Raw genomic sequence first — 17,386 nt, 5'->3', positions numbered from 1 at the left:
CCGGCCGGCTCTCTGCCCTCTCCTCCCCACGCCCAGCACCGACCTTCCTCCGCTCTCCTTCCCAGCGCCCCGGCCCAGCCCTCGCCTCCCCGCGCCGGGCACGGGGGGGCTGCAGGCGGCCACCGGCACACCCAGTGCCCCGGCCCGGGACCCCACTGGCAGGTGCTGGGCGACTCCCGTCTCCACAGCGCCAAAGTGCAGGGAGGGCAGAGGAGTGACGGAGAAGGGCGGGGGGCGGCGGGGAGAGGAGGGTTTTTTCAGACTTTATTTGGAAAGCTAGACAAAAGGGCGTTGCTGATTAAAAAACAAACCCCAGCTTTAAAAAAATAAACCGACGAACCCAAAGACACACGAACAAGCCAGCCCCGCTCGCCGGTGAGCCGCTGCCAGAGCAACTCAAGCTCCCCTTCCCGGCCCCAAGCGGGCAGCACCCTGGGTCTCGGCCCTCCCGGGCCCCGGGCACAAGCCGAGGAAGCCGGGCTGCCCTGTGCTGCGAAGCCGCAGCAGCGGTCGCCTGCCCGCGGGACGGGAGGCGGCGGGGTCACAGCACGGGGCACCGGGAGCAAGCGCTGCCTGGAGACAGGCAGAACGGCTCCCGAGCTGGGCCGGACTGGTGGGCAGGGGCCAGCTCCCAGCGCGGCCGGGGGGGAAGTGACACTGCTGGGGGGTCCCTGCCTGCAGAGGCGGCTGCCAGGGGCCCCGCCGCACGCCCCGGGCTCTCGCCCTGCAGAGACCAGGGACAAGGCGACGCTTCTTCCCCGCGCCGCTCGGCTCTGCGCCCGGCTCCGCCGCGGCTGCCCCGTGCCGGCGCCGCGGGGCCGTGCTCCACGCACGGAGGGAAGCCCTGAGTGGCACGGCGGGGCAGGCTCTGCTAGAAACGCGTTTAAGGCTTGCTTTGTTTTCCAGAGCGAGGGGAAGGGAGGCTCCCCTTCCACCACCAGCACTCTTTCTCCTCGTTTCTGAGCCCCTCCCAACACCACCTCCCGCAGGACACAGCGGCACGGCCCGCGGCGGCGCGGGCAGCCCGTGCTGCCCGTGCGCGGGGAGGACGCGCCGCGGAAGGGACGCAGCCCAAAGCCCCAGCCCCAGCTAGCACGTCTGCTGCTCCCTGGCCTCCGAGAGCAGCTCGGCCGGCGCCTCCCGGCCCAGGTACCCTGCCCCGGCGGCGGCCGCCTCGGCGAAGCTCACGGCTCTGCCGCCGCTGGAAGGTTTGGGGTGCGTGGGGGTCCAGGACCCCTCCTCCCCCCCGCCCTCCTGGGCAGGCTCCGGGTGCTCACACTCCGTCTCGACGTCCTCGACATCGTCCTTCTCCCGGTAGAGCGGCACGGACTCCATCTCCAGGCCGCTCTCCAGGGCTCTGTGCTTCCCTCCCTGCTGGTACCACTTGCAGGCGGTGGAGCCGTTGCAGGTCAGGTCGAGCCCCACGTTGTTCCTGGTCAGGCAAACCTCCAGCATGTAGTAGAAAGTCCAGAACACGGCAAAGCAGCCCAACAGCAGGAGGGTCTGCGGAGGAGGAAATCCCTCAGGAAACACAGCCCTCCACCCCCCCAGAGCGTGGGGCAGACCAGCGGGGCAGGTTCCCAGCCCTCCGGTGTCCCCCCCCCGCCCCCGCAGAAGACGGGGCTCCCCGGCCCACGGGCAGGCTCACCTTGAGGGTGTTGGCCGTGATGGTGTAGCGCTGCTCCTCGGGGATCTCCAGCCCCGGAGGGCAGGGCAGGGCGAAGTCGCTGCTCAGGAACCGCCCGCTCATGGCTTCCTCCAGCAGCCTGGGGGACAGGGGCACCCCGTGAGGGTCCCAAACGCCCGCAGCGGCTCCCGAGTGCCCCTTCCAGTGCGGAGGGCTGCCCTCCCACGCCAGAGCCAGCCAGCAGAGCCGTTTTCGACAGCCGGTGGCTCCCCTCGAGGGTACCCAGGGCCAGCGGCCGGGCTGCAGCCTCACGCCGCCGTGCGCCTTGCAGCGCCGCTCACAGAGGCGGGACAACGTCCCCATGCCCTCCAGCTCCCCTCTCCCCACCCAGACCGGGTGGCGGTGTCCTACCTCTGCCGCTCCTTCATCTCTGCTGGGGACCAGGAGGAGCCGTACAGGGTCAGCTGCCACTGCTTCAAGGTCCCAGGCCTCAGGCTCTCGTCCCCTGGGGAGGAAGCAGGCTGGAGCAGCGGGGAACTCCCGTTGGGCAGAGCGGACCCGCCGCCGCTCCCCGGGACGCGGCACGGAGCTGCCGCCGCTGCCGCCGCCGCCCCGTGAGGGAGCCCTGGACTCACCAATGTCCCTGACGACCAGCCTGTACGTGCCCTGGGCTTCCTCGCCCCAGCACCGGACCGTGGAGAAGGTCCAGTCGGCAAAGCCATTGGGGTCCCTGCCAAAGGGTGAGGAGAAACAACCCGTGAGAGGGTAACGTAGCCGGAGCCGGGAGGCTGGACATGGGCCCCGGCCCTCCTGCTCGGGGCCAGCTGGGCTGGGCGTCCCGCCCTGCAGCGGGAGCCTCCGCGCCCCGTCCCCCCCGGCCCTTACGAGTCCATGCTCCTGGTGGTCCCTATCAGGGACATCATGCCGCTGGGGCAGAGGAGCCTGATCTCCAGGTTGCCGCGGCGGGGGTGGGTTATGGTGACGGTGACCGCCACGTGCTCCAGGGTTCTCATGCCGGAGAGCTCCAGGTCGGCGGCGGTGACTGCGAAAGGGAAGGCGGGGTTTGCCGAGGCTGGTGGCCCCGACGGAGTCCCCACTTCCAGGCGGCCTCAGGGGGGGCTGCTGTGCCACCCCCCGGGGGGACCCACGCTGGTCTCTGCCTCCTCCCACGCGCCTCCCTGGCTAGCAGAGGGAAAAGCGTCTCTGGCACACTCCCCCCAGGCACCCCGCGTCGTGCTCGGGCTGCCTGACGTGGGCTGGAGGCTCCCAGGTCCTCCCGGACCGGAGGTGCGGGCGGCACCCCGTACCAGCTGCCCTCTGCCCGCAGCTCTGCCCGTTGCCCCCGCCCCACGTTCAGCCGGGACCGGGAAGGATGGTGAGAAAGGGCTCCTCCCGGCAGCCCCGGCCGAGCAGCGGGTGGGTGCTCCCCAACCTCTCCTAAGAGGGGAGGCAGGCGCACCCCAGGACCGAGCAGCCTGCCTGCGGCGGCCGGCCAGCACGCTCCCGTGGCACCTGGGGACAGTACTGCTCCCAGACACACATTCCTCTGCGAGCACTTCTCCAAAGTGCCTCTTTTGCCTCTTCCAAACTCTGCTGGCCTTTTAGGGCACAAAGAGCTGCCTGACTCCCGGCCCTCTCCCCAGAGGCAGAGCGGGGCTAAGCCCGCTGCCAGCCCCTGGAGCAGGGTGTCACCCCGCTGTCCCCCTGTGGTAAGCAGCCCAGGAAAGCAGGGACAGGAGCGAGGCAGAGCACGAGCCCAGCACCCCCGCAGCAAGGAGGGGAGGGCCATGGCCACCTGCGAGGGGGTGCCGGCCTGCTGAGCTCCAGGCTCTTGCCAGGGGCCCTCTGGCCTGGGGAACAGCCTCTGGGGGCTGCCAACCCCCAGCGCCTCTGCAGCTGGGGCAGCGAGGGGTGCAGGGCCAGGCCCCCGGGACAGCGTCTCTGGTGGGACAGGGAGGGGGGCCGGCAGCCCAGCCTCGGTGCCAGCTGCTGCGCCCAGCCCGAGAGCCTGAGGGGCTTGGGACAGAGCTCTCCTTCCCGCTGGTAGCAGCCGGAGCAGCGCCTTGTTTGTGTGGACAGAGGCTGGCCAAGTCGGGAGCTGGAGCATTCCCTAAAATGGTCAAAGCCAGAGGAGCAGGTCTGGCCGCTGCCCAGCCTGGCCACGCTCTGTAATGCCTGTCTGGCTCCCCAAAGCCATCAATCTGCGGATGGAGGTACGGGGAGGGGACCGCACCACTCCACACAGATCCCCTGGGGAGACAGAGGGAGGGAAAAGCCCAGGCAGCCCAACGCTTAACCCCTTTGTGGACTCAGCCAGCCCAGGGCGTGCCCTGCCAGGCTGTCAGCGTGCCCAGTCGTGCCCCGTGCCAGTGGGAACGGGCTGGATCCCCGGCCTCGGCGAGTACGAGCACGTGCTCTCACGTGGCACGCCTGCTCTTACCATTCCAGGAGACCTCCAGCTCCTGCGGGAGTAACGGGATGCTCCTGCCCTCCTTCAGCGCGGGGCTCACGTATGAGGCGAGGTACGGGACGGACTCCCAGATCTGCCAGGGGAAAGGCGAGAGGCTTCAGCACCAGGTTGCACCCTCCCTGCACGTCCATCTCTCGATCTCCCACCACCGCTGCAAGCTGCTCCCGCCCGTAGCACCCGCACTGCGTGTGGCCATGGCCCCGGGCCAAGGGGCCTCTCCCGACGCTGCCCGGGGCCACGCAGACCCAGGCAGCAGGCACGGGCTGCAGCGAGCGCCGTGGGGCTCGGAGGGGTGCCCTCGGGCCCGGGAGCGGAAGGAAGCGGGCTGGAGGCACCGATCCGGACTCGGGGCTCCCCAGCTCTGGGTTTGTCTCTGCCACCACCCGGGTGGCTTTGAGGGGCTCCTCGAAGCCGCCCCGTTCCAACCCCAGGCGCAGCAGGGCAGGAAACGCAGCAGAACCCAAAGCCCCGCAGGGAGAGAGAGCAGCCTCCAAGCCCTGTGGGACTGGGGGTGCTGCTGGCGAGCGGCAGCGGCCCGGCACAACCGCGCGGTGCCCTGCGCCCGAGCGAGGACCGCGTGGCAAAGGGATGCGCGCCGGTCTCCGTGCGACTGGAGGCACAGGGAGGAAGAGACGGGGATGCCCCTGCCTCCTCCGGCCACAGCACGCCCTCGGCAGCCCCAGCAGAGCCCAGAGCTGCCGGCTGGCAGTTGCTGCTTCCCCGGGGCATGCTGTGCTCCCGGGAGCCGGCTGCGCGGGGAGGAAGGCGCTGGGGCTGCTGACGAAACTCCCCGAGCCATGAATCAGAGCTGGCGTCCCCCACCAGCGAAGGCTCTGGCCCATGGCTATATATAGTGCTGAGAGCGCAGCAGCTCGGGGGCAGGTTTCAGGCACTGCCGAAAGCCGCATGACTTCATACCAAAAGCAGCCTTACAGCGAGGGCCGGCAGGGCGATGGCCAAAGCGCTGGCCCCGAACGAAAAGGGTGTCACCCCCCAGCGCTGCCGGCACAGGACCCGTCCCGGCAGCGGGCATGCCTGCCTCGGGGAGGGCAGCTACCTTGGCAGCGTTCACCAGCCTCCAGGCGTTCAGCAAGCCGAAGCCGTGCTGGTGGCTGTGGCTGAAGCCGGCCTGGTTGATGTCCCACTTGGCGTGACGATCCTCGTACTGAAAAGAAACGCAGGACAGGCTCGTTACCTTGGGCGGCACGGGCAGCCCTGCAAACCCAGAGCAAACCGACCCGGGCCCGAAGGGAAGGAGACTCAGACATTGCCCGCAACAGTGGGGAATCAAACCCTCGTGGCCTTATTAGAAAGAAACAGGTTGACCTTTGTTTGAAGCAAGTCCCAGAACAAACGGGCTTCCCAGCTCCTCAGAAAGGAAATCAGACAGCACAAAAGGGCACGAATGCCTGCGCTCTGAAACATCCCAGCTGCTCCCTGCTGCCCAAGCCACAGCCTGGGGAACGGCAGAACCCTTGGGGAGAAGGAACCAAGTCCTTTAAATCAACAAGAGCTGGGCCAGGACAGATCTGGGTCCCATCACTTATCGGGCTGTGCTGCTCCGGCAGCGCTGGCTTGCAGTGGTGGGAAACACTGCCCTGTGCCAAAGCGAGTGCAGCGTTAGCTGGACACGGCCGCCTGCTCCCCAGAGGGGTGGGGAAGAAGCCCCGTCCCTGAGCCCAATCGGGCAGCTCCAGCCAGTTCCCACTCCCACTCTCCGCAGCGAAGCTGTGCTGGGGTCGGGGCCGAGCGAGGGGGCTGCGCTCGCTGCCAAGCTCTCTGTTCCATCTGTTCCCAAGAGCCCGACCCTCTGGGGAGCCCGAGGAAAGGCCAGAGGCAGAGCTCCTCGCTTTCCCACTGCACGGACTGCGCGGCGGCACTGCAGAGATGCATGCCCCGGCACCGTGAGCCCCTGAAAGTCCTGTACGCTGGCAGAGGGAGGCATTCCTGAGGCAAATCCCCCATTTATTATCACGACAGAGGAAAACGCCTCAGCCGCATTCCTGGGAGGAAGGAGGGGCGAGGGGAAAACGCAATCTCTCTGCTGGGAGCCAGACAACCAAGAGATTTATTGCAGGGCAGGAAGACATAAACAAGGATGCGCACAGCAGGACCTCGGCCATCCTGCAGCATCCCTGTAGGAGAGAGGGAGGGAGGGAGGGAGGGGAGGGGAGGGGAGAGGAGGGGAGGGAGGAGAGAAGGCCACGCACCTTGGTGGCGGTGAAGACAATGATGTGCTGGACGTCTCGCCAGGTGAGACATGGCCGCACCTGCAGCATCAGCGCGATCATGCCGGCTGCGAGCGGAGCGGCAGCGGACGTCCCTGTGTGGCCCTCCGTGCAGCCCGTGCCCTTCTGCAAATCCCAGTCTGTTGTCACCTTCCGAGAAAGAGCAGAGAGGCCTCCTGTCACTGCCGCTCTTCGCCGTGCCGGGGTGGCTGGGACAGGTACTCGGGCAACTGAGCAGCCAGTCCCCGAGCTGTGCCCTCGCCACGCCAGCTCCCCCGGCAGCCCACGCTCAGCCTGCGACACAACCACCAGCAAAACCCCGGGGACGCAGGATAGCGTGACCCCCACGCTATGCAAAGGGCACGAGAGACGGGGGCTCTGAGCCTCCCCCCCATCATCACCCCGGACACAGCTAGGAAACGAGTGAGCACGACAGGTGGGAGCAGGGCCAGCAGCCGTGCTCCTGGCAGAGAGCGGGGGGCTGGCGAGCGAGGGCAGCCCGGGTGCCCCACGCGGGGGCCAGGGTCCTCACGTACCGCGAGAGCACCCCGACAGCACGCAGAGTGGGGCACAGCCTGCGGGGGGGGGGGGGTCTGGACAGCCCCGCAGCGCTGATCTGCTCGCACATTTCCGTCAGCAGTGCGCACCTAATTGCTGATGCTCTACCACAGGCCTGATGAGAAGGAGAAGATCCCCACCCCCCGGGCTGGCCAGACATGTGAAGGGGAGGCTTGGAAAGCTGGGAGTGAGAGCTGCTGACTCGGTCTCTTCTCCCCGGCAGCCTGGGTCCCTCTCCTCCAGCGCCAAGGGCCCTCAGGGGCGCCTGGTTATTATTTGCTGAGGACAGTAAAAACCTTCTCTGCCTCAGGACGAGGCGACTGTCCTGAGGGAGAGGGGAGCTAACCCAGGCCCTGCTGCCCTGGCAATGACAAGGTGCTTTCTGCAGCCAGCAGCACCTTTCCCTGCTCTTTCTCCGCTCGGCGCGCCTGCCCCAGCGCCATCTGCCCCCGGTGAACAGATGGGAAAGCCTCCGGGCCGGGAGAGGTTTGGCACAGGGCAGGAATCGGAGCACGCCAGCCCTGGCAGGGGAGAGCACTGCTGCGCCACAGAGCTGGGCTTCGCAGCGCGCCGGGGCACCTGGCGGCCTTTAAAGGGCACCGCAGAGACTCATGCCGCGCCCGCGCACCCCGTCCCGAGAGGTTTGTGCTGTCGGGAGGCAAAGGAGGGACTGCGGCTGAGCCCAGGGACGCTCCTGCCTCTCTGCGACCGCAGGGACACACGGGTGGGGGAAGGTGAGCTGGGGCAGCACACTGAGGCCGGCACCCAGAGCCTGCTCCCCATCGTTCAAGGCTTTCAGACTAAATGAGAAAGTTCTCTGGGTGCCCAAGGACCCCCCCATCCGGAGTGAAGACACGGGGAGATGGTCCTGCCTGCATGAATCACGTCTGACCTGTCCAGTCTGCCAGCACGGGCAGCTTCCCCCCAGGCAGGAGGGAGGAATTTGCAGCACACGAGCTTTCTTTCTCTCTGCGGTTGCCGAGATCAGGCTGGGAGACAGGAGGGGCAGCCAGAGATCCGTCCCGTCATCCTCCCCCAGCCAAGACCAGAACAACAACCAGAGCGGGGCACTGGGGCAGGGATTCGCTGCTGAAAAACCTGGAAACGTTTCCCCGACAGCTCCTGGCCGGGACGCAGGTACCCAGCAAAAAGCAGAAGGCGGTGGGAAGGACAACGCTGCAGCTCCCCCGCCGAGGCGCAGCCCCGAGCTGGGACGCCCCGAGCTGAGTGGCTCCGGCTGCTGCTGCTGCTGCCCAGGGCGAGGGCAGGGGAGCAGCTGTGCAGCCACCGTCCGCACGGCGCTTCGCCAAGGCCGGGGAACGGCAGCTCCGCACCGCGCCGGCCCACAGGAGCAAGAGCCAGGGCACGGCAGGGTCCCGGGCAGGCACCGCTCCCCTCGCCCCTGCTCGCAGCCAGCTCGGCCACAGCGCCTGGAGCAGCTCCGGTGAGAAACTTCTGATTTCAGCCCACGCCCCCCCCCGGGGCCTTTGGAGGTGACAGCTCCGAGAAAGGCAGCAGGGAGAGGCACGCACCCCCCAGGCCCAACACCGCCAATGTTCTCCGGGGTGCTCTGGACACGCGCGCAGAGCCGTGCTGCCGTAGGACCAAAACACCCACCGAACGAGCGGCTGCTGCTTGAGAGCCGCCACTCACGGGGAACCTCCCGCGCACCGACCAGAGGGCTGGGAGACCCTCCTTTCAGGGACAACGCATCCCAGTCGAGAGGCGACGAACGCGGATAGCTTCCTTCAGGGAGAGAGGCATGGGCCTGAACTGAGCAGCTCCGGGGGAAACACAAGGCAGTTACGGCTCGGGACCTTCCTCATCCTCACTGCCGACCCCAGCGTCACGCCGGCACAGCCTCTGCAGAGGGACCACGCGGGGCTGTGGAGCACACGGAGCCTCTGAAGAGGCGTCGGGAGGTCCCCAAGTTCTGCCACCTGACCGCAAACCAAACGTGCCCGTCGCCCTGTGCTCCCCATGGGGGAGACAGCCTGCGCTGCCAAAGCTGTAGGTTTTGTTCCCTTCCACGCTTGACTCCAACGTTCTGCCAGCTGTTAACAACTCCAGCCTGCGCCCGGACGCTGCACGTCCTCCAAAGAACACCCTGAGCAGCATAAACTTTCAGTAGGAAATGCAGCTAGTGCCAGAAGCCGCGTTAAATTCTTCCCATTAAGGAAACCACACAAAGTTTATAGTCTGGTGGAAGAAAAAAACCCAGCAGATGGCTGCCGAGAAGTTAACTCCTGGCAGCACCAAAGCTCAGTTAAAGGGCATTTAGGAACAGACCATCCTCCAGGAGAAGGGGCGGGTGAGTTTCAACGTGGCACGGGCTCGCTAGAGGGGCGAAGGCGGTATGGCAAAGCAGCAGGACGGCTCTCCGGCACACGCTGTGCCTGGGCTACGCGCGGCATCTCGTCCTGGCTCCCTGATGGAATCCCAGCTCCCGCCTTAGTGTCCCACAGGGCCAGTACGTGGCATGAAGGGGCGTTTGAGACCCTCAACGCACTAGCACCAGGCCTGGGGGAAGCCAGACATAAACCCCAAACTCTGTAACTCCTGCTGATAGCCCAGCAGAGCCCTTGCTTGGCTGCCGTTTCCTTTTTTCCCAGCGTCAGTATTTTCCAAGCCAGCTTGGGACAACTGCAGTTATTTCTGAAAGGAAAAATTAGCGCCATTCTGGGTTTTGCCTTCCCTGCCCCACGAGCCGAGCCATCGCTCCAGGCAGATTGTGCCGTGCCACGGTTAGGCACGGATTCCTGCCCTGGCTCCGCTTTGCGAGGGGAGCTTGCCGAGTCCCAGCCAGATGGCTGAGGGGCTCTCCCGGTTCCCCCGGTTTTCCCAGCAGGCGGGGAAGCCTGTTTGACAGGCCTGGATTCAGCTTCTCTCTGGCAGGCACAGAGCCACTGCCGCACGTCCCTGCTCACAGGGGCACCCTGGGCACCGTCCCTCGCCCGTGGGTCCCCCGGACCCGCCCCCCCCCCCGCCACCCACTCCTGGTGCCGAGCGGCCGCTGCGCCTTCGCTGCCCCACTGGCTTTGCCAGGAAAGTGCCTTTGGGAACTGCCCGTCCCGACGGGAGATCCTCCCGGTGCCCGGCAGGCCAGGGACAACCCAACCCCAAAGAGCCAGGCCTGGGAGCCCGTGACAGTCACCCCAAGCTGCCCCAGGGCGGGCTGGGCTCTGCAGTCCCCACCGGCACCGCAGGACACGACCACGGGCTGGGTGGCCCAACAGCCCCCCGAGCGCACCAGCACCAAGGGAGGAACACGCCGGGTCAGGCCCGGGGCCGGTGAAAACAAGCCCTGCTGCTTGGCTCCGGCAAAAAGGACATTTTGTTGACAAGAAGTCATTTTTTGGCAAAAAAAGGAAAAGCAGATAAAAATATTCTGAGAAGTTCAGCTGGGAGAGGCACACATGCCAGAACAGAGAAGGAGCTGGGGCCAAGTAGCTGAAAGAGGCTGATGCTGCTCCCAGCCCTCCGTGCTCGTCCGTGCTCCCGCATCCCTTCGGAGCAGAGGCCGGGGGGGCTGGCTGGGCCGGGCGAGCCGCAGCCCCCGCAGGGCTGAGCCGCAGCCGCCCCTGCCCCTTTCTCCTCAGGAAAGCCCACAGCAGCACGGGAGTCTCGCTCCAGGCCGCCCGCTGTGCCAAAGGGGCACACGCTGCTGGGGTAAAGCTCATCTTCTGCCGGCTGTCCCTGAGGCTGAGCCAGGACCGGCACGCCCCGGGGGCACAGTGCGGAGGGATGTCCTGGGGGCCGGGCAAGCGGCCCCCGACGTCTGCCCGCAGTCCCCAGCGGTGCCGGGCAGGGAGGTGAGGGAGCGCAGTCGCCGTCCCTGTCGGTCTGGCATCTTGCCTGCGCTTGGGGTGACAAATGGGACACGGGCAGGATCTGCGTTGGGGGCCAGGAACTCCGTGGGCTGGCAGAGGGAGGGTCACCGCACCACCAGTTACGGGCTGGCAGACATTCCCAACACGGGGAGCAACTAGAAACAGCAAATTCCCTCTTGGAGCACTATTTCTATAGGACCTAGATAAAAAGCACGTTCGTTCCCTGCCTCACGGAGGAACCCAACTGCCAGGCGAAGGCAGACGGGTGGCAATGAGAAGGGACAGAGCTTCGTCCCTTCTCTGCACCGGGCTGTTCCAGCCCCGCGGCCAGCGGAGCGCCGGGGAAGACGCGTGCCTTGCGTGGTACTCACGATGCTCCTCATCATCTTGTCCCCGCCGCTGAAGGTCACGGCCAACATGGAGGCACACTCCTCGGCATAGAACGGCATGGAGCCCGTCTCATCCACCGCACCTGGGGAAAAGCAAAAGCGTTGACACAGGAAGCCTGTTTGGTTTCAACTGCTGAAACCGCGAGGTGACGAGCCCCGAACAACCTGTCTTGCCAGCTGGGCTTCCTCACTCGCCAGGAGCCAGGCAGGGAAACCGGACCCAAGCCTCTATTTTTCACGGCTCAAAGATCTACAGGGAAGGCAGCCACACTAAATAACCTTCCACTGTGCTTAGTATTACACAGATCTTCTAGCCCTCACGTAGCTTCCGCCCTCAAGAAAGTGGATTAGACGCTTCTTTTCTAACACACACGATGGGAATGCTGTATTTCAGGTCACTCCCCCAGCGAGGCAGCGTGCCCGTCACAGCCCCAGACACGGAGGCCTGAGCGCAGGCAGGAGTTTCTTCGGCCTCCTCTTGCTCTGGAGGTCAAAAGAAAACGGTACGCCTGAGGGCTGAAGCCCAGCAGCCCTCCGCATGCCGCCATGCCCGCTCCCAGAGGACAGACGCTTTCCCACAGATTCCCACTATCCCGCCGGCTGCCAGCTGCGCAGGTTTTACGCTTTTGGGATGATGTCATTTTTCCAGGCTGGGAAGGACCGAGGCAGAAGCCACACGCGCTCACCTATCGTGACAGTATAGATGGAGTTGGCGTAACCATCGTAGTTGCAGTTGTCGCTGTGCTGCCCGCCGTTGCCGCTGGCCACGACGAAAATGCTCCCAAAGCCCCTGCGACCCGCTATCACGCCGTGCTGCAGGGCGGCCTGCGGAGAGGGAAGCGGCGCTGAGCCCCGGGGGGGTTCTGCCAGCCGCCACGGCGGGCCCGCGTGGCCGTGGGGGGAGCAGGGCACAGACCGATGCGTGCGCCTCGCCCGAGCTGGGGAAGCGTTTGCCCCGCAGACTGCTCCGGGGTGTGCTGGAAAGATGAGTCCCAGCACCCCCCACCCCCCCCAGCAACCAAAGTCCATGCTGCGAGAGCCAGCCCGGCCCAGTACGCGGCTGAGAGCGGGGCCAGCCACAACCCCTCCGGGCCACGTGTCACCCGGCTGGCAGGGACAGGGAGTTGTGCCTATTACAGCCCCAACCCGACACCGCGATCCCAGAGCGAGTGCGTTACGAAGGCAGCGACGCGGCCCACGCCTGGGAACAGCCAACCTATAGCTCACTGTGATTTGAAGCCGATTCTGCGTTAAAAATGAGAAGAGAAGAAGGAAAAGCAACCTTCCAGGCAATCACATCGACTGGCCAGCGTTTGAGCTCCAGAGGAAAGGCAGCAGGCCCAGCCCTCCCCACTTCAGCAGGGCTCACTCCGGAGCCGGCTCTTCTGCAGCATCAAGGCTTTCCTGCCGACAGAGGCTACTGCTGCCCTTCTGCAAGGCCCCAACCCCCACGTACGCTTGGGTTTTGCCTTCGCCGAGAAACAGAACTGCACCAGCCCCACCTGCGAAGCACATTTCCAGCCCGCCACCAGGCACAGACATCGCTCCTGCCCAGAGAACAGATGGGCACGCGGCCGAGGGACAAGCAAGAAGGCAACCCCCCTCCCCTGCCCGCCCTTCAGCAGGTGAAGGAGCGTACAGTGTTGGCCAGAGAGCCCTCCAGATGCTCTGCTGTGGTAAAGCAAGCTTTGCTTGGGCTCTGGGTCCCAGAGCTTGTTACAGCTGTCTGTGCATGCAGGGAGAGAATAGAGAAACTGGCAGAACTGGAAGCCGTTTGTCACCGTGAACCGCTAGCTCAGTTGTCAGCGTCGCTCTGAACAGCACAGTAACTGCCGTCTCGCGGTTAGAGAAGTACAGCAAAAGGCTGCCAAGCCAAAGAGGAATAAAGCAGGGCCACGTCCCAGGAGCAACGCGGTGCCAGCTGCGGGGGCCCCTCCGCGACCCCTGGCTAGCGGGAGCCAGAGCCAGGCCCAGGCCGGCCAGGCGCAGCTCGGGCGCTGCGAGCACACCGTGACGGCGCGGGACGGAGCAGCCTCAGCTCTGAGTCTTCCTCCCGCCGTGGTCCCCAGCCCCTTATTCACTGCCCGCGTTCGAAGGCGCGCTCCCCGCCTTGAGAGCCGCCCTTAGCACCGGGGGTGCTCAGTCTCCCGAGCAGAGAGCGCCCCTCGGGTTGCCAAAGTTGTCAGAATAACACCGCAGGTGGCGAAAGAGCGTTTTCCCGCTGGAACCGGCCTCTCTCCTTGGAAAGCTCGTCTAATCCTGCCGGAACGCTGCCCTCCCGCAGCAGCGTCACCTCTCCCCGCCGCACGGCGACATGCAACACCTCTGCTGGCAGCGAGGGAAGCGAACAAACGTGCGCTGCGCCACAGCCACGTCCCCCCTCGCCTGCGCAGGCAGGCGAGAAGCCACAAGCACTGCAGGGCCAGCCCAGGGGTGACCCGTGCTGCTGGGACTGGTTTTTACCTTTCCCAGTTGATGGGGGCCATCCACAGTTTTCCCATCGTCATCTGGACCCCAGCTGCAAAGAGAGACACCATGAAGTGACCGCCCCAGGAGTCGCAGTTAGCAACTCTTCCCTTCCAGGGAGCTACAAGCAGCCACCAGCTACTCCCAGCACCGCGACTGGGATCGGAGGGCGCTGTACTTTCCCATCCATCGGGCTGGCCCCTCGCTGCTGGGATATCGCTGTTGTGTTTGTAGTGTGCCCCCGGGTCAGATTCCAACGGACAAAACGTTTGATTTTTGTTTAAGCACCAGCTTCTCACGCATTCCAGTCCCGGTCACGCGGCTCAGCCGGGGCTCCCTGACCACGGCGGGGGGCACGGCGCCCCTCCAGCTCAGCCAGCCCGCAGCAGAAAGGCCTCGCGACCGCAGGCGCCGAGCACAGCCAGCTCTCCAGTCACAGGAACACGGACGTTACTCTTAGCAGCAGTAACAGAGCGCAGCACCTTCCGGGCCCGGGCGCAGACCCCCTCGAGGGCCTGGTGGGAACGTTCCGCCACGAGCCGTGAGCCCTCCCCAGGCAGCATGGGGCCCGCGGCCCTTCGCTGGGTGTCGGCGTGGCGTGGCGCGGTGCGGGGTCCCCTCGGGGCTCACCTGCAGCTGTAGATGTCGTTGATCTGATAGTGCTTGTTGAAGGCGATGGCCTCCATGCTGTCGGTGAGGGGCCCGTCCAGCACTCGGATGCCTGCAGGACAAAGGACAAGGCGGGTGACCGCAGCTGGTTGCGGCAAGCTGTGTAAGAGTGCAAACAAATGCCTTGGCAGGTTCGCAGCGGGGACGCCCACGCTCCCGGCCTGACGGAACCAGACCCCCTCGAGCTCCAACCCTGCAGATCAGTCCGCAGGGGCTGGATCTGTGTGAGGGATTGTAGCTGCGCCCTCACGCGCAGCTCCACGTCCTCCGCTGGACGTGGCCTTTCCGCCCAGCAAGGCCTCCTGTCCCACTGCCAGAACCAAGTTGGTGACGGTGACAGTGCAACCAAACAGCACCCGGGCTTACCCCCGTGCGCCCCGCAGCCCCCTGACCCAGAGCGCAGCTCCCCAGGGGCTTCCTCTCATCCCACCCCCAACGAACCCGCTGCTTTTCAGGGCCGGTCCCCTGTCGGGACCAATTGCTTCCCCTTCCACACTGCCAAACAGCGAGCCATCGCTTTGGGACTGCCGAGGGAAGGGCTCAAGGGACAGGGGACACCCCGACTACTGTGCTCCGACCAGGAGGCCGAGGCCACTTGTCCATCAAAGCCCACGAAGGGCTCCACAGTGAGTTTTCAGTGACCCAAACCATTGATAATTACCGCTCTGCCTCATGGTGTAGGCTGGCAAAGGATGTTACAAACGGAAAGCAGGCATGCATCCCAACGAGGCCTATTTATAAACAGTGCACCCGCCCACCCGCCTCAGCTCTCGCCTGGCACAGCACGCGCGGCTTTTCGCTGTCGCAGCCGAGCCGACGGGGCTGCGTGGGCTGTCCCTGCCGCGGCCCCAGGCTGCTGGGACAGAACTGCTCCGCTGTCCCCCCGCAGAGCTGAGGCTGCCCCGCTGTGCTGCTCCGGAGACCCGAGCCCCGAAGAGGTGCCAGGTTCTGCCTGAGCGACCCAGGATGAAACCCTCCCTCAGCCCCGCGCCGCGGTTAGGATCTTTCCTTCTGCCAGCAGGGCTTGGCGAGCAGCTCTGCCCGCAGCCTCCCAGGCTGGCTGGAGCCCGGGACCCTGCTGTGCTGCCACCACATCCTGCCCTGCACAGAGCTCTCAGCTCCCTCCGTGAAGGAGTGTGAGCGCTCCGGAGGCAGTGGAGGCCACGGCGGCCCAGCAAGGCAGCGGCTGCCTCGGGGCCACCCCTCCCGCGGCACCGGACAGACCAGAGAGGGGCCGAGGCAGGCAGGAGCGCAGCGCGCCGGGGCGCCGCGGCACGCACGTACCCGCGATGCGGCTCCCGTAGGCAACTCCCACCGTGCAGAAGCTGTTGTTGGGCACGGCAGCGATCTCCCCGGCGCAGCGGGTCCCGTGGTGGTTGCCGTTCTCCTCGTCAGGGTGAGGCATAGGGTCGGGATCGTTGGAGTTCAAGTCATAGCTGCCTTCCGGGCTCTGGAAAGAGCCACGGCCACAGCTCAGAACTCTGCTCTCCTCCCTTTGGGAAAAGCAGGAGCGAAGAGCGTGCGCCACAGGCCAAAGCGTGGGAGTCACGGGAGCTTAGCGGCTGCTTCCCCACAGGCCTGCAGCTCAACACTGCTCCCTGCTGCTGTGGGAGCGGGCCCAGCAGAGGCAGCTTTAGCAGCTCAGGGGGGAGGCCAGCTCCCGCAGGCAGCGCCAGGGCTGCTAACCCTGCCGCTGGGGTGCACGATGTGCCAGGGAAAGCTTTGCCGCTGGTGCTGCCCACCCCAGCCGGGCCCGGGGTGACGGCACAGGACAGGCCCTGCCCGGCCCCCACCCTGCCCTCGCAGCCTCCCGCCGCCGCGCCGGCACTCACGTAGTTGGGCTGTATGTCTTTGATGGTGTGCTCCACGCCGTCGTCCACCACCACCACCGTCACGCCGCGCCCCGTCACGTTCCGCTCCCAGACGCCTGTGACGTTGATGTCCTTCCCGGGGCTCTTGCGGTTGTTCTAAGCGCCGGAAAGGGCGGCGAGGGGGGGGAGGAAAAGCGGAGGGGGGCGTCAGCTGTGAGGAAAAGGGGGTCCCAGAGCTTTGGGGCGTGCTGGCTACAGCGTGCGGGGCACGCAGGGAGGAGTCACAGAAGGCTGGCTGGAGGCGGTGGGCGAGCAGCCGCTGAACGGAGCGCCCAGCACTGACACCGTGCTCCGGCTGAAACCCCCCCAGCCCGGCAGGCGCCACCTCCTCCCGGTACCACGGCGAGCTGTCGGCCTGGTGCAGGGAGGGAAAGCGTCCCACACCCGCCGGCACAACCCCCACTCACCAGGTGCCACTGCTGGGGGTATTTGGGATCGTTAAAGCGCAGGCTGCGCTTGGAGCGCTTCAGCAGCTTCTGCTCCGAGTGCCACCGCACGCTGCCGTGCTGCGCCAGCAAAGCATCCACCGACCTCCTGACGGCCTCGGGCTGGCCGGCCACCCGGCCGCCGGGCTGGTAGGTGAAGAGGTAGTGGCCCTTGAGCTCGCCGACGCGGCCAGCGTTGACCAGCCCGGCGCTGCGGGCCAGCTCCTCCGCCCGCTGCTCCAGCTCGTCGTCGGGCCCGTCCAGGCTGACGGCCCAGCTGAGCCCCCCGCCGCAGGCCGGCCCGCGGGGCGAGGCGGGGGGGACGCCGGCGGCGCTCAGCCACAGGCAGGCGTGGAGGCAGAGCGCGGCCTCCAGCCCCGCGCTCCATAGCGGCATTGGGCAGGCGGGCTGCGAACAGCGGGGAAAGGAAAAACAGTGAGAACCTCTCCCGGCGCGGGACGGGGCCGCGGCCGCGCCTCGGGGTCCCGCGGCTCCCAGAAGGCAACGCCGGCACCGGGGCTTCCCCGCGACCCCCCCCAGCACCGCCGTGATCCCCTTCCCGGGGAAAGCCCGGCCAAGGAGTTGCGCCCGGGCCGGGCCGCGTCCGAGGCGCTGCCGGGCTGGCGGCCCCGGGCCAGGGCACACCCCGCGCTGCCTGAACCGTGGCCCGGGCCTCACGCCGCGGGAGGACGAAGCTGCGGGAGCCCCGGGGCGGGGAGCGGGAGCCCCGTCCCGTCCCGTCCCGTCCCGTCCCGTTCTTCCCTCCCCGCCGCCGCCACTCACCGGGCCGCCGCCGCCGCCGGATATCCGCGGCCGCTGACAGCAACGTCACATCCGGGCGCGGCGGCGGCGG

At 66.6% G+C, this 17,386-nt stretch overlaps 1 protein-coding gene across 1 annotated transcript; it reads right to left on the bottom strand.

The window, feature by feature from the left end:
- Positions 1-244: 244 nt before the first annotated feature.
- Positions 245-17,349, bottom strand: PCSK7 (proprotein convertase subtilisin/kexin type 7). Its single transcript, XM_042800430.1, has 16 exons — positions 17,317-17,349; positions 16,516-16,941; positions 16,070-16,204; positions 15,522-15,687; positions 14,199-14,289; positions 13,566-13,620; positions 11,789-11,927; positions 11,085-11,185; positions 6,308-6,475; positions 5,155-5,262; positions 4,068-4,170; positions 2,513-2,669; positions 2,263-2,357; positions 2,039-2,132; positions 1,649-1,766; positions 245-1,503 (listed from the first exon to the last, which is right to left on the bottom strand). Exons 2-16 carry the CDS (start codon positions 16,927-16,929, stop codon positions 1,090-1,092), a joined length of 2,358 nt encoding a protein of 785 aa, XP_042656364.1. The 5' UTR covers positions 16,930-16,941; positions 17,317-17,349; the 3' UTR covers positions 245-1,089.
- Positions 17,350-17,386: the final 37 nt, after the last annotated feature.

Source organism: Tyto alba, unplaced genomic scaffold (assembly GCF_018691265.1).
Source record: "Tyto alba isolate M040663 unplaced genomic scaffold, T.alba_DEE_v4.0 Super-Scaffold_32, whole genome shotgun sequence".
Lineage (NCBI taxonomy): Eukaryota > Metazoa > Chordata > Aves > Strigiformes > Tytonidae > Tyto > Tyto alba.
The sequence above is the reverse complement of the archived record's forward strand: the minus strand, read 5'-3'. Positions and strand labels throughout refer to the sequence as shown.